Source organism: Mobula hypostoma, chromosome 10 (genome assembly GCF_963921235.1).
Source record: "Mobula hypostoma chromosome 10, sMobHyp1.1, whole genome shotgun sequence".
In the NCBI taxonomy this organism is placed as follows: domain Eukaryota; kingdom Metazoa; phylum Chordata; class Chondrichthyes; order Myliobatiformes; family Myliobatidae; genus Mobula; species Mobula hypostoma.
This window is the reverse complement of record NC_086106.1, coordinates 96,042,647-96,068,696: the sequence shown is the minus strand read 5'-3', so window position 1 is coordinate 96,068,696 and position 26,050 is coordinate 96,042,647. Positions and strand designations below refer to the sequence as shown.

The 26,050-nt window shown below is 39.7% G+C and overlaps 1 protein-coding gene across 5 annotated transcripts in view; it reads right to left on the bottom strand.

Moving 5' to 3' along the window:
- Positions 1 to 951: 951 nt before the first annotated feature.
- The window catches only part of arhgap20b (Rho GTPase activating protein 20b), a 98,168-nt gene continuing 73,069 nt past the window's right edge, over positions 952 to 26,050 (bottom strand). For 4 of the 5 annotated variants that reach the window (XM_063060908.1, XM_063060906.1, XM_063060910.1 and 1 more), the window contains 6 exons: positions 20,695 to 20,873; positions 17,687 to 17,848; positions 15,917 to 16,026; positions 13,422 to 13,611; positions 10,635 to 10,752; positions 953 to 6,718 (listed from right to left, as the gene is read on the bottom strand). In XM_063060908.1, the coding sequence (XP_062916978.1) occupies positions 4,983 to 6,718; positions 10,635 to 10,752; positions 13,422 to 13,611; positions 15,917 to 16,026; positions 17,687 to 17,848; positions 20,695 to 20,873 (2,495 nt within the window). In that variant the 3' untranslated portion in view covers positions 953 to 4,982. Of the gene's footprint in view, positions 6,719 to 10,634; positions 10,753 to 13,421; positions 13,612 to 15,916; positions 16,027 to 17,686; positions 17,849 to 20,694; positions 20,874 to 26,050 lie in introns of all 5 variants that reach the window. The other variant, XM_063060907.1, reaches the window with a different exon arrangement.

The following is a 26,050-nucleotide window of genomic DNA, read 5'->3' as shown; positions in this document are numbered from 1 at the left end:
CTACAGGACGGATGTGAAAACTATAGAAAGGGTGCAGAGGAGATTTACAAGGACGTTGCCTGGATTAGGGAGCATGCCTTTTGAAAACAGGTTGAGTGAACTTGGTCTTTTTTCCTTGCAGTGACGGAGGATGAAAGGTGACCTGATAGAGGTGTATAAGATGATGAGAGGCATTGATCATGTGGATAGTCAGAGGCTTTTTCCCAGGGCTGAAGTGGCTAACACGAGAGGGGACAGTTTTAAGGCTGCTTGGAATTAGGTACCGAGGAGATGTCAGGGGTAAGTTTTTTCACGCAGAGAGTGGTGAGTGCGTAGAATGGGCTGCTGGCAACTGTGGTGGAGGTGGATACGATAGGGTCTTTTAAGAGACTCCTGGGCAGGTACATGGAGCTCAGAAAAATAGAGGGCTATGGGTAACCCTAGGTAATTTCTAAAGTATGTACATGTTCAGCACAGCATTGTGGGCCAAAGGGCCTGTATTATGCTGTAGGTTTTCTATGTTTCTATGTTTCTTAAGAGAACAGATCATAAAGGGAGCAAGAAAAAGATTAATAAGAGAATACTCCAGTGAACTAAGTGAACCTTCCCAAGTTCATGATACACATCTATAAAGAAAAAAAAGATAGAGAGAGAGGAGGATAACATAAGTTCTGTGGAAATGGAAGAGAATAAATGAGATCTAATTTCTCAAGAAATTAGCAAATTGAGAGATACTCACAGGAAACTAGAAGAAGCAAAAAAGGAAGGTGAGAAAAAGTAAGATCGGAGTAGAAAAGGAGAAAAAAGATGGCCAGAACCTCTTTCTGCAGTCTCAGAGTCAACTCCTACAACCACTATTGAGGGGGCTCCAGGACCTGAGGTTGTCCTCTCAGCCACAAGTTTCACCTGCCAAGCAGAGTGATTCCCCTTGTCAAGAAAGACATTATCGCATAAGAGTAAGAAATCCCCCACAGTGATTAAATCTTCAGGCCTGAATGGACAATTTAAAATTTACTATGCTGTGGATGTCTATATAGTAGTTATATTATATCATATTCAATGTATACATATGAGATGCACTCTATATTGAGTTGGAGTTTATAGCTAAGCAGGGAGGAGTTCTGTGAATTTAATATTTCAGTACTATTTGAGTAATCTTGTAAATGTATTGTTTGATTCAGCATTCTTCATTGCTTATTTAATTCATTATGGTTATATGCAAAAATACATGAATTGCATACGTCTTGACACTATCACGTTATATGTGTGCCCCTCGCTTAAAGTATAAACAAACATACACAAGTTATGTCCTGCTCCCTTGTTTTCCTTTCAATTAGATTTTATGTTTTGGTGTTACAAAGCATAATAAAAGATTTCATTATACCATATGTCTAAATTTAAGGACAGCTTCAACAAAACACTATGGTGTCTGACTTGGTCAGACAAATTAAGACAAGTCAAAACCTATGATCCAATTTTATTATTGATAATTTTTCCCTTCATGCTAAGAATGTTGTCAATAGATTACAGTTCTATCTAACCAAGGATGTGTAACAGAAATTAAGTGGGAAGCCATTCAATATCATTTAGAAACTTATCTGAAACATCCTTCTCCATTTCCATTGTTTGGAATTTTAGGCTGTTTATTGCAGCAGACAGCAAGAGCACTCACCTGAAGCAGCTGTCTCCTTCTAGTTGGAGTCCAATCACACATTGATCCAGGATTGCAATTTTAACTGCTAGGTTGGTACAATAGCAGTAACTTCCTCATCAGCATAAGGAGAATGCAACACAAGAATAATTATCGTGATGTGAAGCCATTACATAAACATGTCTGACATTCCTTTTCTGTTCCAGTACAATTTACAATGAAGGTCAATACCGGATGCTTTGAGTCTTCTGATTAGAATGAAAACTGCAGACAATTAGTGTTTAGAAGACATTTGGACTGGCTCATGTATAGAGGTTCAGAGACACATGGGTCAAATGCAGGCAAATAGGACTAGCAACACACATAAAAGTTGCTGGTGAACGCAGCAGGCCAGGCAGCATCTATAGGTAGAGGTACGGTCAACGTTTCGGGCCGAGACCCTTTGTCAGGACTAACTGAAAGAAGAGACAGTAAGAGATTTAAAAGTGTGAGGGGGAGGGGGAGATCCAAAATGATAGGAGAAGACAGGAGGAGGAGGGATGGAGCCAAGAGCTGGACAGTTGATTGGCAAAAGGGATATGAGAGGATCATGGGATGGGAGGCCTAGGGGGAATGAAAGGGAGAGGGGGGAAGCCCAGAGGATGGGAAATAATTCATGGGGTACGATGGGGAGGTGGGGCATTAATGGAAGTTAGAGAAGTCAATGTTCATGCCATCAGGTTGGAGGCTACCCAGACGGAATATAAGGTGTTGTTCCTCCAACCTGAGTGTGGCTTCATCTTTACAGTAGAGGAGGCCATGGATAGACATATCAGAATGGGAATGGGATGTGGAATTAAAATGTGTGGCCAAAAGGACTAGCCCAGTAGGCACCTTGATGGGCATAGAAGAGCTGGCCAAGAGGCCTGCTTCCATGCCATTTAACTCTATGACTTTATTGGCAAGTTGGATAGCATAGCTGAAATATACTTCTTTTACTTAATTCCAGAATGAAAAGAAAATTATCATTTTTCTCTTCAAGCATTGTTCCAATTATTCTGACATTGACTGCACCTGGGTGACCATACAAACTCTCGCCAGAAACTCAGATCTCTTAATATACTTAGCTATCACCTTTTTCTGCCAATAATTTCTGAAGTGTTTAATCCACATGAATGTCAAATCCATTCACTATTTTCCAAGTTACTGCACCTCTCAAAGTCTTGAGCTGCACTGAACATTGTTGTATTATACTTTTCAATCCCATCCCTCTCCGCCCCACTTGCCCCAACTCCCTGCATACTGGCCCCTCAGTTTTCTGTCATCTTATTGTGAAGGTCCAAATTATTACTGGGATTAGATTCCATTGAGCAATGATACATCATAGGTTGCCATTCTTTATCTGCAGGTTGAGACAATGAATTCTTGCTCACTATTAGCTATTGGGCTATCAAATTAAAACCCAGTGTTATCTTCAATTAACATCCAAACAAACATGTGCTCCAACAATTAGCACCCAGTAATGTGAGTCTGTTTATTTTTCCTCTCCCTTGCCCACTCTGATTGAGATCAGCTTGTATTATTCTACTGAGAGTTTGACCTTGTCTCCTTTAACTACTATAGTCAGGTTCCAATGACACATAGAATTAACTAATTTTTAATAAAGCTTTATATAATTATAAAAAAAACTTTAGTGTTCATTAGTTATAATAAATATGGTGATCTAAAATATTCCTCAAAATGTGTAACATTCAAGGTAGTTAATAGCTCAGATTAAAATAAATGCAATAGTTTAACATTTGCTTCAGCTCTATACACTATACAATTAATATTGTTCATGCAGGAACAAAGGGACAGCAATTTTTTTTCAAAATAAAAATTATCCACACCTTCTATGCCATTGAGAAATGGGTACCATTGTTAAAATGAAATCCAAGTGGAAAACGTGAAAAGGAATGTACCAAAGTTTCGGGTTTGAGAGCCATACCTTCTCAGTCTCACTGCATAATCCGTATAAAGTCAGGCAAGAAACCAGAGAGGTAAGCAAATAAATATCCAATCTAATGGCATTTTCTGTTGTGTTTACAAGGACAACCAACTAGAATCATTAAACAGGCTTGTTTTTGCTCTTGCCTGATAGTCACGTGCACATACTAGATAAACAAGCCTTTAACACTGGCACATCTTAATCTCCTGAGAAGCCAATTATGATAGCCTCCCCCTCCCTCCTCTCGATTGAGGTCATCTGTAACAGACAGTAAATGGCACATCCTGATGATTAGAGATTATGACTGTATTTATCAAACCCAGCAATCCGGTGAAGGCAATTGGTGGAATGGTCAATCAAACATTCCAGTAATCAAGAAAATCTATACATGTAGAATTTGTTTCCCCTTTAAGTAGTGCAGATTTCTTCCCTGCAGGTAGATATCTGTTGAGTGACATGCTGGTAAGCACATCTGCTGCCTCCCAGACCCGGCTAGTAGCATTCAATTCTGACATCTGGTGCTATAGAACTTGCACCTTTTCTCTGTGACTGTGTGGCTTACTCCAGGTGCTCCTGTTTCCTCTGCATTCCCTAAGATCTGGAGGTTAGTGAGTTAGTGGGCCACTGTAAATTGTTTTCAATGTGTGGGTGAGCGGAGAAATTAAGGGGAAGTTAATGGAATGTGGGGAAACGAAACACGGTTGTGGAAAATGGATGCTTGACTTGATGGATATGGATTTGATGGGCAGATGTGTCTGTTTCTGGGCTGTGTGACTCTACGACCTCAATCACCAATATGCGCAGCACCTGATTTATAGGTGCCAATGTGCTTAGGGCTCTAACTGGACTTCAATTACATGCCTGAAACTTCATGGTAATCTTCCCAATGCCTGTTCAGTTAGTGCAATACTCTTTGTAACACAAAGGCAAATCGATTGCTCAATCACAAAGTTTGGATCAGACATCGTAGAGGAAAGCCATCAACATCAGCCTGACATCAAAGAAAAAACTCCCAAAGAAAAACTGGGTGTGCTTAAGCCAGAGGGAAACAAAATGAGAAAGAGGTTGTGAGAAACATTGTCATGATATAAATACAGAAAATGATGCTTTCAATATTAGAAATATAAAAGTAAAAATTGTCCCTCTGTCCAGTACTTCAATAGGCTTTAAGCAGTTAGCTTTTCCATTAAAATAATGGATGGAGAACATCCTACAAACATGTAGAAGATTGCTAATGACTGAAACAAAATCCTCTAGGCCATGTTAATGCTGCCAGTGTTCAATATACATAAGTACCACCCATGTCGTCTTTTATGTAGGAACTGGTATATCAGTAACAAAATATGAAGAGCTGACCAGGTGTAATGAAAACATCTGATAGAATTTTTAGACATAAGATTCATCTGTGTAAACAATATTTTCAAAGTCTTCTAAATATGTCTTGGTGCACTGTCTCCTTTGCCATTCTTGCCTGCCGCTAACTAGCTCGCTCGCAACTGTTGTCGTGTCTCTGAAGCGGAGTTTAGCCTCATTATGGAGGAAGTAGTCCTTGACAGTACTTTTTACAGAGGGAGGCATGACAATGCGAAGGGAATGCCTTTTGTTACTTGCGCTATTGCTGCATTGCTGAGGACGGTGGGAAGGACTTGAGCAGTCCTTGTCGCTCTGTGAAAGAGAGTCTCTGGAAGGACTTCTGGGTAAAAAGTCCTTGGGTGTAATATCCTGCTCAGATGGTTTCGACCTTTCAACGATTTGCCTTCGGCCCACTGACTGAAGAACTAAAGGTGAATTCTGTCCATAAAACACAGATTGTGGGATGTGGAGCTTTATAGTCTGTGCCGACCGTCTTTGAGTTTCTTTTCTGGGTGATGAAACGGCATAGTGGCTGTTGTCATCTTGTTCAGCATCAGTAACTTCAGGGTTCTGCACATCTTGATCACCACGGTGCTGTATAGATAAGATCTTTCCTGGAGTCATGTAGAAGGTTATTTTTGTGCGTTTAATAGTACTACTAGTTGGGTCCTCTGGTGATTGTGTTGCATTAAGAACAGTCAAACTGTTTATTTCCTGGTGACTTTCTCCATTTAACATCTCTGTGTTATTTGGGACAATATTTTTCTCTGTGTGATCTTGTCCAACGCATGTTGCATTTGTAAAACATCCAACATCTTTCTCAGAATTTCCAATGTCCAAAGATGCTTGATTTTTGTGCCTCATTGATATTTGGGCAGAATCCTCTCCCTCATTTTCGTAATCCATGTTCCTTTCTTTCTCCATGCCATTGTACCAATGCACATCGTCAAGGCAAGAAGCCATTGAAGATGGCGATGCCCCAACTAATTTACCAGAAAGCCTATTGGAGGTATAAGATGAGGATACCTGGTTTCTTCCAGAATTCCCCAACATTGAGAGGAAAGAGTCATTATGACCAAACATTGAAGATTCAGAATAAGAGAAGGCACTATCTATTGAACTAAGTGATGATTCTGATGGGGAGGTTGTAGGAGAAGACAGACTAGATAAACTTGACCTTGTTGAGAAATTCAGTCTATGGGGGTTAGGCTGCTTCATTTTGGCATTTATCTGAGGAGATCTCCAAAATGCATATTTCATTTTATTAGAAACAAGTCCTCTCCCATCATCTAATAGCTTCTGGCTTTCAATCTGAAGCATTTTCAACTGCTGTAAGTAATCAATGTGGCCATGAGTCATGGTTGCATCACAGCTGGATTGGCGGGCCACTGGCTCATGCGACAAAGCAAGATGGTGCGACAGGCAAACGCTGGGCTCTGACGAACAGCGGTCTCGAGCAGACTCAATGCTTTGAATAGCTGCAAGTGAAGAGACGGAGGAACAAGAATACAAGGACTCATTTTCAGATTGCTCACAGAGGTCTCCGCTGTCACTTTTCTCTAGTAATGTCCTGGATGACACTCCTTCACTGAAGAATCTTTGCTGACTCCATGTGTCCTTGGTTTGTTCAGTAGCATACGGCTTGGAATCATTCGAGGTGATGAAGACGGAGTTCCTTTGCTGCTCCTTTTGAAGATTTTGTTTACTTTGATCAGACGACACTGATTCTGTATCATCAGAAGAATAGTGTGGCTGTATCGAGTCCACATCTGTAAAAATGACATTGAAAGAAATATATTGTTCAAAGTTCAAATTTCAAAGTTCAATGTACATATATTATCAAACTACTATATGTATACTATATATAACCTTAAAATTCAACTTCTTGCAGACAGCCACAAAACACACAATAGAACCCATTAAAAAAACTCACACAACAAAGTCCATCAAACATCCAATGTGTAAATAAAAGACCAAATTGTGCAAATGATAAGAAAGTAAACAAATAACACTCAGAACGTTAACCATAGAGTCCCAGAAAGTGAGTCCACAGCCACAGAGCCAGTTCAACGTTGCAGCTGGTCCAGGAGTTTCATGGAGTGAAGCTGAGGTGAGTGAACCTCACAGAGTAGTGAGTTGAACAGTGAGTCTGCCAGGATTCTGACCAGGATTTCAGCCCAGAATGCCGTCTGTACATTTTACCATAGATGCTGCCTGGCCTGCTGAGTTCCTCCGGCATTTTGTGTGTTGCTCGGATTTCCAGCATCTGCAGATTTCCTCTTGTTTGTGATTGGATTGCTACTCTGCGAAGTCTTGTCCGGGGATGCCTACCCTGAAGAAGTTTAAATCTTCCCTTCATTGGGACTTCAGTGAAACTATCTCCCACTGCCCCCCTGCTGTGATTCCTGCTGCTTTCCAACTCTTTGACCACAGTCATGCCGAAGGGTTTCAGCCCAAAACGTCAACTGTACTCTTTTCCTAGATGCTGCCTGACCTGCTGAGTTCCTCCAGCATTTTGTGTGTGTGGCTCAGATTTCCAGCATCTGCAGATTTTCTCTCGTTAGTGGTTCATCCTTGATGCCTTGCTCTATTTAAGCTGGCTCAGCACTTAAACCAGCCAAATATCAGTTCGTTTTTTGCTCTCAGGGCCAGGCACCACTGCTCCGATCCAGCTCCAAGTGGCTGCTGTGGCTGTCTGCATTCTCAAAAGTCCAGTTCACTGAATCCATCAGGATACCATAAAAATGCCAGTTTGTACTGACGGTTCAAAAGCACACTCCCAAGGTGAAATTACAGTCTGTGGATTGCAGTGATCATAGTCCAGAAAGAGTCTATTAATAGAATAATTAATACTTTGCTTGTTGCCTGTGTGGTGTCACCGTGTCACACCTGCACCATCTTTCACAAGTTATATTGTTTCCACATGGATTTTGTGATCTTGTCTGAACATGCTGAACCTCGTTGCAGTGTTTTTCCACAAATGATCAAAGCTACTGTACATATTCGTGTAGACACGATGGAAACTCTGTTCCAAGGGATGGTGTTCAATTAGTTATCATAGCCAACCCAAACCTAACTCCTATTGTGCACTGTGAGAAAAGCTGCTTATTAGATTATAAAACAGAAACTCTCGCAGATTTTGTCCCGTCTATATTAGAAGAGCATTCTAACTTTCTAGCTGACATCAGCACATTTTGTCATAGAATTAGTCTCTGTACTTCAGTTCTACACCAGGCAGTATATAATTAAATTCCTTAATCTAACTACATGGATGTAATTAATGGAATAAACTGGTTTAAGTTATGTTTTAATGTAAAACGGAAGATAATTGGGTAAATTTAAGGCTGGCGGGGTGTAACTATTAGAATAAGTAAAAGTTCAATGATCTGACAAGGTATGCCGGTGATTTAGACAAAGAGCTTAAGAGTTTCATAGCCAAATTTGCGAACAATATAAACATGGGTGAAACAACACGTTGTAACAAGGACAGAATGAGTCTACAAATGAACGTAAGCAGGTTAACTGTGGATAAAAATTTGAAAAGTGCATTATAATGTGGAGATTATTCTCTTTGGTAAAAGAGAGCACTTTTTAAATTGAAATAGACTTCAAAAAGCTGTTGTGCTCCATGCACTTGAAACTCAGAAAGTCAGCATGTAATAAGGAAAACCTTTATCATTGGGTGGGGTTTTGGGGGGTGGGGGTGGAAGGAGGGTATTAGTTTAGATGTTTCCCAGTGTGGGGGAATCTAGAAATATAGAGCATGGTTTCAGAATAATGACTTGCTCATTTAAGACCAGACTCAGGAAGAATTTCTTCCCTGCAAGGGCCATGAATCCTTGGAATTCTCTGAGAGTCTTGGAGACTGAGTCACTGAATGTGTTCAATGCTAAGATAGCAGATTTTTGCACCATAGGGAAATAAGGTTTATTGGAAACAATGAGAAGTTGAGGCCAAGGTCAGTGGAAAAATGGAGCCAGCTTGAGGGGGTGTATGGCTTATTCCTGCTCCTATTTTTTAAAATTTTCTAATAACCTTAAAAATTTGCAGTTGCAGTATATCAAAACTAGAGAAAACATTCAATTTGGCGCCACAACTAACTAAAAGGCAAATGTACCCCTACTGTAGGCAATAAAGACAATAACACTATAACGTAGCATTAAATCAGAATGAATCCCAGGCAAGAGATTCCTCCATAATTTCAGGAAGTCCGAAATACCTTGTAGCTGGTAAAGTACTTTTTAAAGTTCATTCACCAATGCAATTTGATTAAAGATGACAGTCAGTTTGCATTCAACAAGTTTATATAAATAATAATGATCAAATAATCTGCTTAAGTGATGTAGGTTGGAACGTTTGATTTTGAAGTATTTGGGTTTAAACTGAATTCCCTTGTTCTTCTTCAAAATTTCCATCACTTCCTTCCATCCAGTTTAGTTTGACAAATGTTACCCGTCCAGGATACCGTCATCCTGGCCATTCCTTTTTCTCTCCTCTTAATTTCTGTGATACAGGAATCTGAAAGTCTGGCTGTCCAGACTCAAGAACAGCTTCTTTTCCACTGCTATCAGACTTCTGAACCAATCAGCTTTTTCACAACCCCTTCCTTGTTATGCAACCATGCTCTTAGCCTCTTTAATTCTACATTTCATAGCTAGTCTGCTATTGTCACTTCAACATTTCTTTCTACACTACTCAGATTGCTCTAGTACCTTTGCACCATTCTGTTTCACTCTGCACCTTTTTGCTGTTTTGAGTTTGTTGCTGTTTTTATTTAGAATAGAAAATGCTTCAGTTTAACACCACTTCTAAACAATTCAAGACTAGCTCAACCTGGACATTGCTTTCAAACCACGACAAAGAATCTTGACTGTGTGACCTGGCTGAAGAGATTTATACACTGAGTGAAGACTGATAAGAGCAGGCAATACACTGGTAGAAATTAATTTGCATTGTCACTGTGTCCACATTCCAGCCTTTGTAACCTGTAATCACCCAAAGCAGGATACTCAAGGACTGTATGAATCAGAACCTAGACCACACTAGAATATTCTTGTAACAATCATGTACCTAGAAAATGGGCATCTTGCTCCCCATTTTCCAACCTGCTACTTTACCTTGTGTCAGTGTTCAGTAGGAATGATGGCGACAGGTTAACACTTGCACAGAGATTTAATATCAGTGAGTATTACAGGTCTAAAATTCCACCTTGAAAGTTAAACATACGACTTACATGGTGAAATCAGCTAAATCACAACAGAGCTAATATGGGAACCCAGCACATGTCTAACTTTTTGTAAAAGGGCTCTTGACTAATAGATGTTCAGTTATGAAATAGTGATGATAAATCTGTTAAGATTTAAACACATATTTAGAAAACGCCTGCAGAGCTTCAGAGAAAGTTAAGAGAAACTGACAGAACGATTTAGACTGAGTACTGTACATGATCAACATACACAGCTCTGCACACCTCTTTACCAAGTACGAACTATAATTTTAACTACTGAGCTTTAATAATCACTGCTCGTCCCAAGCAGATGTCAGATTTCTGTCACTTGGGCTTTTACGACTTATTATTGGTAGTTATTTTATGGATAAGAATTCCATCTGCTAAAAAATTGTTTTAAATCTTGAGAAACAGTCAAACAAAGTCCATGGAAAAGCAATGAGCAAAGCACCACAAACCTAAAGAGTCCTCAGAATTGCCCCGCTGGACGGTCCGTGATCCCACAAAGAGAGTATTCAGCCCACTGCCAAAGATTTGGGAAGACTTTTCAATCATGAACTGTACAAGAATAGCCACCTGGAAGAAAGAAAACAGAATTTAATTCATCACTACATGCAATGTACACTCAGTGGCCACTTGATTAGGTGCAGAATGTACCAAGTAAAGTAGCCACTGAGTATATCTTTCTGTAATAACCTTTGATGTAACAAAATGCTTTATTTTCTTTCCCAGAGGTGTAATGTCTTAGGAATGAAGCAGAAGAACAAATAGATACTGATTAATTTGTGGAAGGCAATGATTACTTTACAATGAGAGACGGTATTTAAGTATACTGTTTTGATAAATGTATTATAGAAAACATTAAAAAGTTTGACTATGTTAGCAAACAGCAGCTATCACACAATATCAATGTTATAGTTGTGATTAAGTTGTTCCTTAACTAGTGAAATTATAACATCGTTTGCAACTTCTGTGTTAATGTCTGAAGCAAATAGTATTATTACAAAATATTGATTTCTCTTTCTTCGCCATCCATGGAAGTTTCCTGGACAGCTATCTCTTCTTGAAAGCCATAGGCAAACTGTCTGATATAAAATAGACAACTTATAACTATTATCAGAAACTCTAGGAAAATTAATCAACTTAAATAACCATTTAAATTAAAATTGATGAATCAGTTCAAACGAAGGACAGTGAAAATCCTGCAGAAAATTTAAAATTCTACTTCAATTTTCAATCCAATTAATGTTTTTTGAAAGGAATGGCTGACAATATCTCTGCTGGGTTTGCAAGTTCAGGTCCTGTGACATAAGTTTGAGTCTGCTGACTAACAACTGATGCATGCTTTGTGCACATTTACTGAGCAACACCACCAAGACGGATTAAAAATGGCAAGAGGGTGAAGAGTTAATGGGGGGACAAGAGTGAATGTGGACAGCAGGGTAAAGAAACCAGGGAGGATATGGAAGGTGAGGTAGTTGTAGGAATGGGGAATGAGGCACAAGAGAGGAAAGAGTGCGTCATGATAATGCTGCTGCGCTTGGCAGTGTGGTATTTGCAGATAACCTTCAGTGACAGAAATGAAGTGATCAAAGTGCCAAGAATGGAAAGAGGCTGAAAGATCCAATGGTAAGAATGGTGACACTGACAGAGCCTGTGTGGGTGAGAAAAGGTTTGTGTAACCTGAAATCTTTTGTTGAAAGGATAAATAATCAACAGCTCTAACCTGGATCTTTGTCTGTTTCAATGGGGAAACCATTGTTCATTAATCAATTTTTTGAAGATGCTAAGTGATGTAGGAGTTTCTGTGATGTTGAGTGTGCAAGAACTTTCTAGATTTGACAGTTGACCTTTCTCACGTGTCTACTTTGAGCCTAAAGGTAGGATGATGTCCCATTGAGAGGAAGCAGTGGGAATTCATGATCATATGTGTGCCAGAATTACTGAGTTATATTAAGGAGTTAAAGATGGATAGGTAGAGAAAGAATGCTTTGGCATTCACACTGAGCCACAGGGTAATTTTCTCCCATTTGAGTGTCAGGTTCTCTTAGTTGGCAATGTTCAAGTCCCACTATTGATCTGAAAATGTCATCCAAGCTGACGTTATGCATTGATACTTAATGCTAACAGAGTATGAAGTTCTTATTGGCCGCATATGCCAAACGCATAACTGTGTCTGAAAATTACTGAAATTCCGTTCCATTGTAGTCACCAGAATTATATTTCAGAAGTAGGATACAATGCACAACAGCTGCTATCGCAAAAGCAACAAAGATGAATTTCAAGTGCAGATGCTCATCACTACCTTGGCTGAATTTGATTGACGTTCAACAACAGAATTAGTAGGTAGTGACTCAGTGACACTAGTTTTCAAGGGTAACTTTGACAGGAATTTATTCAATCTGTTTTCTCATCTGTACCCCAAAACATACAGTATTTAGGAACTACAGGAATGTGGAATCATACTACAAATCCAAGCAGTCCTCCGATTCAGAGTTCAGTCTGTGTCCAATAACATGAACTTTTATCAGACAGTTGAAAGAAAATCCGATTCTAATTATGATAAATGTTATCAAATAATAAATTACAAATTACAAACTAAATTACAAATTATAAATTAATAAATTACAATTTACTCATGATTGGAGTCTGCAATTGTGTTTAAGGGTCAAAGATTACAGATGAGTGGACAGAGCAAATATAAACTAAATATTTGATTTAAGAATGACATTAATAAATGGTCATTTCTTTTCAACTATTTGGCAAGAACCTGATTTAGAATGAGTTCATAACTTTCCTCTCTTCCTTCCCTTCTTTTTTTCATCTTACTTCTCTTTACTGACAGGGGAAGATAACAGTGATCGGTGAGATAGAGCTGACAAGTCGCAACAGTCCACTACTGCAGCTGATGCACCAAGCAATGAGCTTGAAGTCAATGCATTGTGTAATAGTATTGTACAGATTCTCCAATAGATATGGTAAACTTGTTGAAAGCTGAAACAAATCTTTGTGACAGATGCCCACAGATGCCCATAGCTACAAGGAATCCCAAGTATACGCACCACCCACAAAATAACTGTCATTGTGTCCTTAGCTGTCTCCACATTGGACCTTCCACACGTGTTATTATTGTGGCCTTTAATGAGATTTGAGAACGTTGATATATACAGTATCTCCCTATTAACTTTACCAAATAATAGGTTATTGTAAATTCTGAACTGCTTGCAGAAGTAATTTTTTTTTACCTTTCGTGTGCATTTGCTCTCTTCTTCTGGGCTCATGGGACTCGGAAGCCACAGCATGTTTGGGGCAATGCAAAGAGCCAGGTTGAAAGCTGTCATCTGGTTCTCCTCTGAGTTTTTTTCGATGCGATTTAAAACACAAAATAGGTGACGAAGAAGAAGGACATTTGCTTCGGGAAGCTGCTCAATCAGACTGAAACACATCAAAATTATTGATGAGTTAGACCTGAACGTCCATGGAGAAGATGCTGGCTCTCATAATGTGCTGAGCTATGTCCACCACTCAACGCACTTTTTTTTTACCGTCACGTGCAGAGCAATCACAATTCCAAGCAAGGGCACATCGAGACAGAATGCTTTCTATGGCGCATCAATAAAATTAGGGAGTCTCAGAGGGGTCATGTTAGATTTTTTTTAGCCTCCTGACAAAGTAGAGGGGTTGGTGAGCTGGGTCCAGGACTGGCTATTGGTGATGTCCACTTGAAGTTCTGAACACCCTTGACCTCAGCACCATTGATGCAAACATGAGTATGTGCACTGCCCACCCCCACGCCCACTCCTACAATCAATGACCAGCTCTTTCATTTGCTGACGTTGAGGGAAAGATTACCGTCAAGACAACATGTCACTAGGCCTTCTCCCTCCCATACTCCAACATCGTTATTTGAAATACAGCCCACTACAGTGGTATCATCTGCAAATTTATGGATGGAGTTAGAGATGAATTTGACTCTGCAGTCATGAGTGTACAGGGAGTAAAGTAAGAATCTGAAGATGCAGTTTCGTGGTGCACTGGTGCTGAGAATAATCATGGTGGATTTGTTGCTGCTTATCCTTACTGATTACGGTCTGTTGTCAGGAAAACCAGTTCCAAATGGAGGTGTTGAATCACAGCTCTAGGAGTTTAGAGATAGTTTGCTTGAAATTATAGTATAGAAGGCAGAGCAGTAGTCAATAAACAATTGTCTACCATAGGAGTCTTTACTGTCCAGATGTTCCAGAGATGAGCAATGGGTCAGAGACATGGCATCTGCCATTGCCCTGTTTCAGCGGTAACTGGGTCGAGATTGTCTGGAAGGCAAGACTTAATGCGTGCCATAACCAGCGTCTTGAACCACTTCATGATGGAAGATGTTATGTGCCCCTGGGCAATAGCAATTAAGGTACGTTACCTTGTTTTTCTTAAGCACCAGTATGATAGTGGTCTTCTAAAAGTAAATGGGAACCTCAAATTGAGGCAAGGAGAATATCTGCTAATACCTCAAAATAACTAGACCCTTATATCCCCATAAGACAGTATACATTAAAGATGTTTTATCATCAGATAATATAGTTATACTGATTTTCAAATCAGATCACATTTCCAAAATAGCTGATAAAAGTATCGAATCTATGCTAAAAACTCCAGGTTTGATTCCAATAAAAAAATTCTAGGCTGAGGTATTTATGTGTCTGGACCATTTAGCTTTGAAGTAATTTTCCATGCTTCCTTGTGACAAAGGTACATCAGCTAAGATCTCCACAGGCAGCTGAACCTGGGAACCACCCAGGTCATGTTTTAATGTGGCAATCAGACTGAAAACCACCCTAATGATAATTCACGATTTTTAAATTCACAGTCTTTTGAAAGAATCTTGATTAGGTTTTAGCTTAATGGGGACTCTGTGTACTGTATCGGATGAAATTTCTGACTTCTAGATACTTGGCTGGAAAGTAAGTCTTAATTTCCCCAAGGTCATTCATCAGCTAAAAGGCACAAGGTACAATTGTGTTGAAATTTCTCTGTTCGTCTGGATGAGCTTTTTCATTGAATGGATATACCACTGACAAAGTCAGGATTCAACTCTAAAGGGCCTCCAAAAAGAGGTCACTGTATTGCTGTACAAGGAGTCATAACAGGCCAAACTGGCCAAGGATGGTATACTTCCATTCTGTGGGATATTCATGAATCAGGTGGGTTGATACAGCCCACCTTTATAGCTCATGTTACCTTGGCTGCCATTTACCAATGAACTACTGTATTGCCAGCACAGATCTAGCAGCACTCAAGCAGCTCATCATCATCACCAGTAATGGTCTTCATTGCCAAGGCTGTATTATGAACCATCTCCTATATGCTTTGCAGCAACTCACCAAGGCTCCTTGTTTTCACAGCAACACCTCTAAAATCACTTCCCTCCATCAGCTAGAAAGACAAGGACAGCAGGTGCACGGGAATATTACCTGCAAGTTTCTATCTAAGTCCCGCATTATCATCAGGTGACTATATCACCATTCTTCTTCATCACAGGAACTCCCTATGTGAGGAACCTTCACCACAAGGACCGCCTCATAATCAGAGCAACTAAAGATGGCTAATAAAATCTGCAATCTGCAGCCCCTAAGTGAACTATGATTTGCAAAGTGATTCTTCTGCTGAGATGGGTTCGTTCAATTTGAGTTAATTCACCAAAGACTGAACAATAAAATGATAATTGTGGAAAAAAAGTTTCACTCACTTCCTTATGGACAGTATCTTTCCCTCTTCATTCTTAATTTCTATTCCTTCCATCCACTTTTCATACAATTCAGATGACAGAACACTGCCCGGGATATTGCGTAGAAAATCCTACACAAAAAAAAGTTTTCAAGTTCTTCTCAGTCTTTTGATCACTATTGTTAAAAGTTAAAATAAAACATTTTTTTTTACGCAAACACGGGGAAATCTGCAGATGCTGGAATTTCAAGCAACACACATAAAAGTTGCTGGTGAACACAGCAGGCCAGGCAGCATTTATTGGAAGAGGTACAGTCAACGTTTCGGACTGAGACCCTTCATCAGGACTAACTGAAAGAAGAGCTGGTAAGAGATTTGAAAGAGAATTTTTTTTTAAATCTGATTTTGATTATCTTAAAGAGAGTGAAAAACTACAATACAATTGTCGGAATGAAACAGCTCTTACAAGCACAGAGTGGTACAAATATTTTTTTAAAATGTCAAAGCTATTCTCTAGACAGCTCCCATTACTTATGACTAGGTAATCACTGAAGTTTGATACAGTGCAGTTAGTTAGCAGTAATCCAGCAATAGTGCCTATGTTCCTCTTTAGGGTAGATTTTTGAAATCCTACCTCATGGGAACATCAGGTAAAGATGTGAAAAAACTATCCTTTTGTTCCTTTTAAGAAATTTTCCTTAATTTTAATTTTCTTGCAAGTATGTCTACTGTTTCTGAAATATTCCATTCATATTTAATTCTCTTTCTTAAAGTCTTAGTTGCTGCTAAGGAAACAGACATGAGCTCTCACGTCAATATTTATTCTAAAATATTTTCTTCCACTGCGTATTTTACTTGTAATCCTTAAAACACTTTTAATGAAAAGCTCTTCAGTAAGCATCATGCACAAGTGTGATTTGGTCTTCACACATTGTGTGCTACTAGAATGCCCTCAGCCCTTTCCTTTCGAATCCTTATGAAGGATCCGGCCCTGAATCATTGACTGTATATTTCCCTCCATGCCTGACCTGCCGAGTTCCTCCAGCATTTTGTGTGTGTTGCTCAAGATATGCTCAAGAGTGAGTTTTGGAGTGTTCCCATAAAACTTTTTCACACATAATATTTAGTATGCGATGGATACATGTTACATGTAAAGATTTAACTGGTGAGTGGCTTTGGTATTACCCACGCTCTGTGTGCAATAATAAGGAGTTTTTATGTAGTGGATAGCAAAATAGTTGATAATGAGGCCCCTTAGAGGTATTTCACAGCTAAGCTACATCTATACAGTCACGGATGACAAGGTAAAATTCAACTGGAGCTATTGAGCCATTATGAAAATATTAAAAACAGGAAGTTATTTTTGTGTCAAGGAACCAGTGCATGCTCACATAAAATTGTGGATAGATAATCTTCAAATAATTATTATGTTATTGCACAAAAGTATTTAAGAGCTATTCTACAAAAATAGCACAATGCTTGAAAATAATAGGGATAATTTATGTATTTGTACTTCTGCTTTTTTTAAAAATTTGGATGGGAGCTCTCTGAAATCCATGCTTGTTTCTGATCTGTGTTCCAAGAAGACCAAGTTCCATGTTGTAAACAGAAGTCTGTTAGATTTCCTCTAATAAAAGAATGCAATACAGTTAGCAAGATTCTATTGTAGTCTGTGCCAGCTTCTCCTTATCCTCTGTGCTCTCAAGACTAAAATCCAAGACAATATATTTCCATCTTTAAGGCCGAATGAAAATCTTTGTACTTTTGACTGGAAAGGTATAAAAGCTCATACCGTGATGACAGCAGCTGCCACAAATACAGATTCACTATCCATATGCACCTCATTTCCAGAATTCAGTTTCTCCTTTAGTTCCTTGCAGGTCTTGGCATTTGCCGAACGTCTGAAAATACCTTTGGTGGAGGGGCCTTCATGGTACAACAGAACAAGCATATCCTGTAGGGGAAAAAAGCACCAGACTCTAACAAAACATCATTTGAAAATTAATTTGATTGATTGTTTACACAGACTGCAAGTTATGTCAATTTATTTTGGGGTTTAAACAGATTTGTAAAATCTATGAACTAAACTTAATTGCAACACTACCTATAACAAAAAGAAGATGAGTTACTTTAATGAAGATATTGTCATTAATTCTACCTTTAAAGAAAAGCATTAACTAAACCCAAGGAGAAGGTTAACCTTAGCCTTAATATTAAGAACACAAGAAGCAGAATGTTTGGCCCCTCACCTCTTCTCCACCTGTTTTTATTTGTGTATCATTTCCCTTATCCCATGATATACAATAATCTATTGATCTTAATGTTAAACATTGGCTTGGAACCCCAACAACAAAGAAAGGCATAAAACATGTTTCTATGAAGCTCTGCTGTACATAGGAATAAAAAAAAAGTTAAAAGAAAAGAATAGGAAAGAAGGAGAAAAACTAACAGAATGAAAAAGAAAAAAATATTATTTGATATTCTATCTCCATTACCATAGCATTGGAGAGGGATAGGAACAGACAAGTTAGGGAAACGTTTAATTGAAGTAAGGGGAAATATGAGGCTATCAGGCAGGAACTTGGAAGCATAAGTTGAAAACAGATGTTCTCAGGGAAACGTATGGAAGAAATGTGGCAAATGTTCAGGGGATATTTGCATGGGGTTCTGAGTAGGTACGTTCCAAGGAGACGTGGAAAGGATGGTAGGGTACAAGATCCATGGTGTACAAAGGCTGTTGTAAGTCTAGTCAAGAAGGAAAGAAGAGCTTACAAAAGGTTCAAAAAACTAGGTAATGATAGGGATCTAGAAGATTATAAGGCTAGCAGGACAGAGCTTAAGAATGAAGTTAGAAGATCCAGAAGGGGCCATGAGAAGGCCTCGGCAGATAGGATTAAGGAAAACCCCAAGGCATTCTACAAGTATGTGAAGAGCAAGAGGATAAGACGTGAGAGAATAGGACCAATCAAGTGTGACAGTGGAAAAGTGTGTATGGAACTGGAGGAAATAGCGGAGGTACTTAATGAATACTTTGCTTCAGTATTCACTATGGAAAAGGATCCTGGCGATTGTAGGGATGACGTGCAGCGGACTGAAAAGCTTGAGAATGTAGATATTAAGAAAGAGGATGTGCTGGAGCTTTTGGAAAGCATCAAGTTGGATAAGTCACCAGGATCAGACGGGATGTACCCCAGGCTACTGTGGGAAATGAGGGAGGAGATTGCTGAGCCTCTGGCAATGATCTTTACATCAGCAATGAGGACAGGAGAGGTTCTGGAGGATTGGAGGGTTGCAGTTGTTGTTCCCTTATTCAAGAGAGGGAGTAGGGATAGCCCAGGAAATTATAGGCCAGTAAGTCTTACTTCAGTGGTTGGTAAGTTCATGGAGAAGATCCTGAGAGGCAGGATTTATGAACATTTGGAGAGGCATAATATGATTAGGAATAGTCAGCCTGGCTTTGTCAAAGGCAGGTCATGTCTTATGAGCCTGATTGAATTTTTTGAGGATGTGACTAAACACATTGATGAAGGTAGAGCCGTAGATGTAGTGTATATGGATTTTAGCAAGGCATTTGATAAGGTACCCCATGCAAAGCTTATTGAGAAAGTAAGGAGGAATGGGATCCAAGGGGACCTTGCTTTGTGGATCCAGAATTGGCTTGCCCACAGAAGTCAATGAGTGGTTGTAGATGGGTCATATTCTGCATGGAGGCCAGTGACCAGTGGTGTGCCTCAGGGATCTGTTCTGGGACCCCCTACTCTTTGTGATTTTTATAAATGACCTGGATGAGGAAGTGGAGGGATGGGTTAGTAAATTTGCTGATGACACAAAGGTTGGGGATGTTGTGGATAGTGTGGAAGGCTGTCAGAGGTTACAGCGGGACATTGATAGGATGCAAAACTGGGCTGAGAAGTGGCAGATGGAGTTCAATCCAGATAAGTGTGAGGTGGTTCATTTTGGTAGGTCAAATATGATGGCAGAATATAGCATTAATGGTAAGACTCTTGGCAGTGTGGAGGATCAGAGGGATCTTGGGGTCTGAGTCCATAGGACACTCAAAATTGCTATGCAGGTTGACTCTGTGGTTAAGAAGGCATACAGTGCATTGGCCTTCATCAATCGTGGGATTGAGTTTAGGAGCCGAGAGGTAATGTTGCAGCTATGTAGGACCCTGGTCAGACCCCACTTGGAGTACTGTGCTCAATTCTGGTTGCCTCACTACAGGAAGGACGTGGAAACCATAGAAAGGGTGCAGAGGAGATTTACAAGGATGTTGCCTGGATTGGGGTGCGTGCCTTATGAGAATAGATTGAGTGAACTCGGCCTTTTCTCCTTGGAACGACGGAGGATGAGAGGTGACCTGATAGAGGTGTACAAGATAATGAGAGGTATTGATTGTGTGGATAGTCAGAGGCTGTTCCCCAGGGCTGAAATGGCTGGCATGAGAGGGCATAGTTTTAAGGTGGTTGGAAGCAGGCACAGGGGAAATGTCAGGGGTAAGTTTCTTTACGTAGAGAGTGGTGAATGCATGGAATGGGTTGCTGGCAGCGGTGATGGAGGCAGAAACGATAGACTCCTGGATGGCTATGTGGAGCTTAGAAAAATAGAGGGCTATGGGTAAAGCCAAGGTAGTTCTAAGGTAGGGACATGTTTGGCACAGCTTTGTGGGCCAAAGGGCCTGTATCGTGCTGTAGGTTTTCTATGTTTCTATATAGTACTTTTTGTCCACCGGATGTCTTTCAAGTTTTAAAAGTCAATAAATCACTTCTGGAGTGAGCCATTACCAACCGCATTCCTTACCATGATTGGCTTTGGAAGGTTACCATTCTTACAGATGGCGGGCAGCGACAGTCCAAAGAGCTTTCGAGGTGTTATTGGAGACTCTGAGGCAGGACTGCTTTCTGATTGGTTGCTGGAAGTGCGCCTTAGTGCCCAATCTATTATTGACTTCCTCTTTCTAAGAATTTTTGGAGTTGATTCTGGAAAAAAACAGGGTAACAAAAGTGGATTGTAGTGGTTTAAGCATTTAACAAGCCATAAAAGAAAGGACTTACTAAAGAAATAGTAACAGTAAACAGGAGTAGGAATTGGCAAATAAGATGCAACTAAAGTATTGCATTAGTTCATTATTGGTTCCTTGGTCCTCTTGGCTTCATGTAGTGAAATACTTAAACTTCTACGTTATACAACATAGGTAGGATTTAGCTGGTGCAAAGTGTAACATGGATGGGATTAACATGTCCAGTCACTGTTAGCTGTATGAAGCCCCACATTTAACAGGTCTGATGGTGCTTCAATCTAATTCTATCTAGAAGTGGCGTCCAAGCAGAAATACACCACAATTTGACACAAGGTTGGTAATGTGAAAAGAGTTGTGTAGGAAATATAATTATTTAGAAAATGCTGGGAAATGTAATGATTTGGAAAATGTTCAGAACTTGTATTGTGGCATGTGATTAGGGTAGGTTATACACTTAACTCAGGTTAACCTGATCTGAGTGCTCTTGATGCTGATGTACAACCTGAATGAGGATCGTCACATATGCACTCTTCAATTTGATGACACCAGAGGGAAAAAATGTTCAGCGCAGTGAGGAACAAATTCTGCTGAAATGCTTTAAAGTATCATCCCTAACTTTGATGGAAGAATCAAGGGAACTTACAAGAAATAATGTAAATCAAGGTGAATAAAAGGACATTTTGACAGAGATTGAACCTCAGTTTTAATACAATAATCATATTTCTTAAGAAAAAGTAAATTAAAACACTGGATATTGTTCAACTCAAGCCAGGTGAGTACAGACTTCTGAGTTGTGAACCCAAGTGTGGGAAAGCACAAGCGTAGCCCATCTGGAAATCATCTGTAAAAAAATGTATAACTTTGTAAAACATAAGTTATAGGTCCGCGTGCAGTTCTGGTCACCACATGGTTTGGAGGATGCATTTCCATTGGGAATGGCACAGAGAAGATCTCCCAGGTTGGAACTTCTTCGCAATGAAGAGAGACAAAATATATTTGGACTAGAGGTGGTTTGGTGGGGACAGGTGAAGGAGGAAGCTGATTGAGGTAATCAAAATTAGGAGAGGAATGAATAGTTTGGATTGTGATAAATTTTTCTCTTTAACATCCAGAGGATAGCTTGGAATCCGGGAGTCTACCTGAGATGATGGTAAATAGAAATACCCTCTCAAATTTTAAGAAACATTTAGAAGGACACATGGAAGAGATGGGACATTTGTACAGTGCAGGAAATTGGTATTAGTACAGCGAGATACCTGCTGGCCTGTAGAGACACGATGGGCCAAAGGGTCTGTTAGCATGTTGAATGGAGTTTATGGGGCCATTCATATTTAATAGCACACATTCTCCCCATGGTGTTACAGATACAAGCTCTCAATGTTAATACAGGTGAGTACCTCTTATTCAAAATGCCTGGAGCCGGAGGCATTTCCGACTTCAGATTTTTTCGGATTTTGGAGTGTATAATAAGGTAGTTTGGGATCGTCATTATTTATGAATTTATGTGCTACTGGTAAGCAGTTTTTGTCTTACACTTGTTCATCATACATAAGGTACATACTGAAGCAGCCGTTCAGTGTGTTCGATTTTCATCAGCAAAGATCTTGGCAAACTCATCAATGAGTTACTCCGCTGGTTCATGATCTGCAGATGCTTTATCACCACAAATCTTTACTAATTTAATGCTGTGCTTTTTCTTAAATTTCTGCAACCAACCTGTTGAATATTCACAATTATCTTCAATTTTCAGTTCATCATGATAGATCTTTGCTTGTTTCATGATCAGCATACTGTTAAGCAGCATATGTTCACTCCAATGTCAATGAATCCACTCTTTCAATACACAATCAACGTCTTCACTTTTCGCTCTATACAGTGTTTTTCTATTTCTTATTAACTTCTGTTCATTACATATGAGAGGCCACTTCTCAGGCCTGTCTGTGGTGTGCAGTAACCTGTGCATTGCTTGTGAATCTTCTCAGTGCCTTGTGGAATTTTCCATTGGTGACATCAAGTCAACACTCAAAAAAAAATTGGATTTCGGAGGTTTTTGGATTTGGAACTTCAGATAAGGGGGTACTAAACCTGTGCACACGAACATAGCTGCAATGGAGCTATATACACACAGGAGTAGTTTGCAAGCCAACATGCCAAAGAAGCTTAACTTCACTGTAGACAACTACAAAGGAGCCTAAGGGACACTCGCAGGCCACTTCAATTAAAACTGTTACAATGAGTAAACAATCTCTTCGACTAGAGCAACAGGAAGAAATTATCTCCAAACATGCATGTTCTGTTCCAACATTAAAATAGCAATCTTATCTCAAAGGATTTTTCAATTACATGATATTATAATTGTTTTATTTGAACTTAGACCTCTGCTCTAAGACCAGGCGGAACAGAAGGTTCCAGTTTTGATTCCGTGATCTTGGCTAACTTGGATGAAACTGTATTTGGAATACACACAAATGGTCCCTGGGGCAGGGTGGGAAAATCAGCCAGAATCCCCAAGTCTGCTTTACATTCTAAAAGGAAACTACCTAGTATTTGAATGCTGCAACATTCCACGATTATGGGAATTTCTAAACTGAGCTGAGAATTTCAAAGTAGGAATTGACCTTCTTTTATAACTTTATTTCCTTTTCAGAGCCCGAACTTCTATTTCTCCTGATGAGGCAAGGGTATTGGAACCTGCTGTAGCAGTTAACTGTTACAGTACCCAAGACTTTTGATTTTATACTCTACTACACATTGTGGCCATATTATTAGGGGTTCCTGCACCTAATAAAGTGGCCACTAAGTGTGTTCATGGTCTTCTGCCGCTGTCCCCCACCCATTTCGAGGTTCGTTGTGTTGTGCGTTCAGAGATGGCACTGTTGTAAAGGGTGGTTATTTGAGTTACTGCTGCTTCCCTGTTGGCTTCAACCAATCTGGCATTCCTCCTCTGACCTTTCTCATTACAAGGCACTTTCGCCCATAGTACTGCCACTCTCTGGATATTTTTAGCTTCTCGCACCATTCTCTGTAAACTCTAGAGACAGGTGTGTGTGAAAATCCCAGGAAATCAGCAGTTTCTAAGAAGCTCATACCATCCTGCTGGCACCAATAATCATTCCACGGTCAAGGTCACTTAGAACACATTTCTTCACCCATTCTGATCTTTGGTCCGAACCACAATTGAATTTCTTGACCATGTCTGCATGCTTTTATGCATTGAGTTGCTACCACATAATTGGCTGATTAGATATTTGCATTAACGAGCAGGTGTACAGATATACATAATGAAGTTGCCTCTGCATGTATATTCCTTAACAATGCACTGAAAATAGTCCCAAGGCATTGCAGACCTCTGATTCCAATCATTATATCTGGAGTCAGCAACATCTCAGCAATTCACCATTCTTCCCATAAGATATTGGCAATGATTGACCACAGGTTTTTCAAACACTGAGCCATATCTGACCTTGCTCTCGTGAAGCTAAATATTGCATTCTTTGGCCCCAGATAATGAATATTGTCGAATACTCTCCTCGGAAAGAAAACTTAATTTTAACAGTCAAACTGCACCAGCCATGGGTCTAGTCTATATTAACTGACAGCAGCAATATCTGTTTTAGATACTGGTAAAATTGGATACTACAGTCAACAGGCTTGTAACCAAAATCGTACATGCCCAATAATGGCAATAAACATCTCGATGCGGACCAAAGTCATTTTCTCAGATATTCTACCACAGTAGAGTATTTGAAAATTGATATTTATTGTTCATTTAAACAAGCAGATTCCTCAGACTTTTGTCAATTTCGAGTTGTGCAATTGTTTGAAGAATCACCTTCTACCAAAGGGTCCATTTTGGAGTCCATTTTGTGCAACCTCATACATGTCGTAAGTTGAGATATAAGAAAGAAATTGCAAAAGATTTGCAAGATGGGACGGTAATCGAGAAGATAATGTTGGGTGTAATTTTAAATGGAACTGCTTGCCTACATGACCCTAGTTTGTTATCCGTCTGAAATATGATGGAAATGGCAGCTAACCAAATTATTTTCGGGTGATGGTTAGGCAGAACCTCAGGAACAGAAACCAACACCAGATGAGATAAAGAGGGGGGGAGGAATTAATAATAATATTGCAATTGGAAAGTTGTGCATTTGGATGGACAGTGCAGAGAAGGAAAAATTAAATCTACAGCATGAAAAGCCCAAACTTTCCCTAACAGGCTCCACAAAGAATATTTTATACAATAAGAAGATAAAACTATTTGATCTCCATCCAACTAGACTCTTTTCCAACCATCTTCACCTAGTAGGAAAAACATTATGACTTATCCACTCCAGCCAGAAGTTAAAGCTGCAGTCTGGTTTCATAGAGCATCACAAAATGACTCGCATACTTGAAGGGGCCCTACCACTGGCTCAGAATAAGTCGAAATAGCCGGAGACGTTTATTGGCAAGTAAGTGACCCATAACTTTTAACTCATTCCGTGTGTGGGCATGTTAAAATCATCTTCAAGCTCAGAAAATATAGAAACATTAGAAAACTCTTTGTTTTAGGCAGTCTCTTCCATTCTCCAATTAACCTAACTGTCCATTTAACCGAATGATCAGCATCTCCTTGGGATGTGGAAGGAAACCACAGCATTATGAAGAAAACCACCAGTCACAGGGGAGAACATGTGGACTCCATTCAGACAGCAGACAAGAATCAGTGAAGCTGTGAGACCATGGCACTACCTGCAACACCCATGTTTCTATCTATCATAGCTGCTTCTCTGTGTCATTCTTAAATCGACAGTGTTGCTGTCTGTGCCGGACTCAAGCACCACTGCCTTTCAGAATGATCATTCATTCACCCATTTGCAGCTCCTAAACACTTTTCATATGATTCCAGCATTATGTCTTCACCATTCTTTTCATGAAGTCCTTTTTCTAAGTATTAAAAAGCATAAGCGAGAACTGCCTTCTGTCCTCTTCCTTTCCAGACCTGATGAGGGGTCTTAGCCCTAAACGCCTTTTGTTGATTTCCTCCATGGATGCTGCCTAATCTGCTGAATTCCTCCAGAAATTTCTTTGTGTGCTCAGGATTTCCAGCATCTGCAGAATCACCTGTGTCACTGACAGTGAAAATAAACCTCT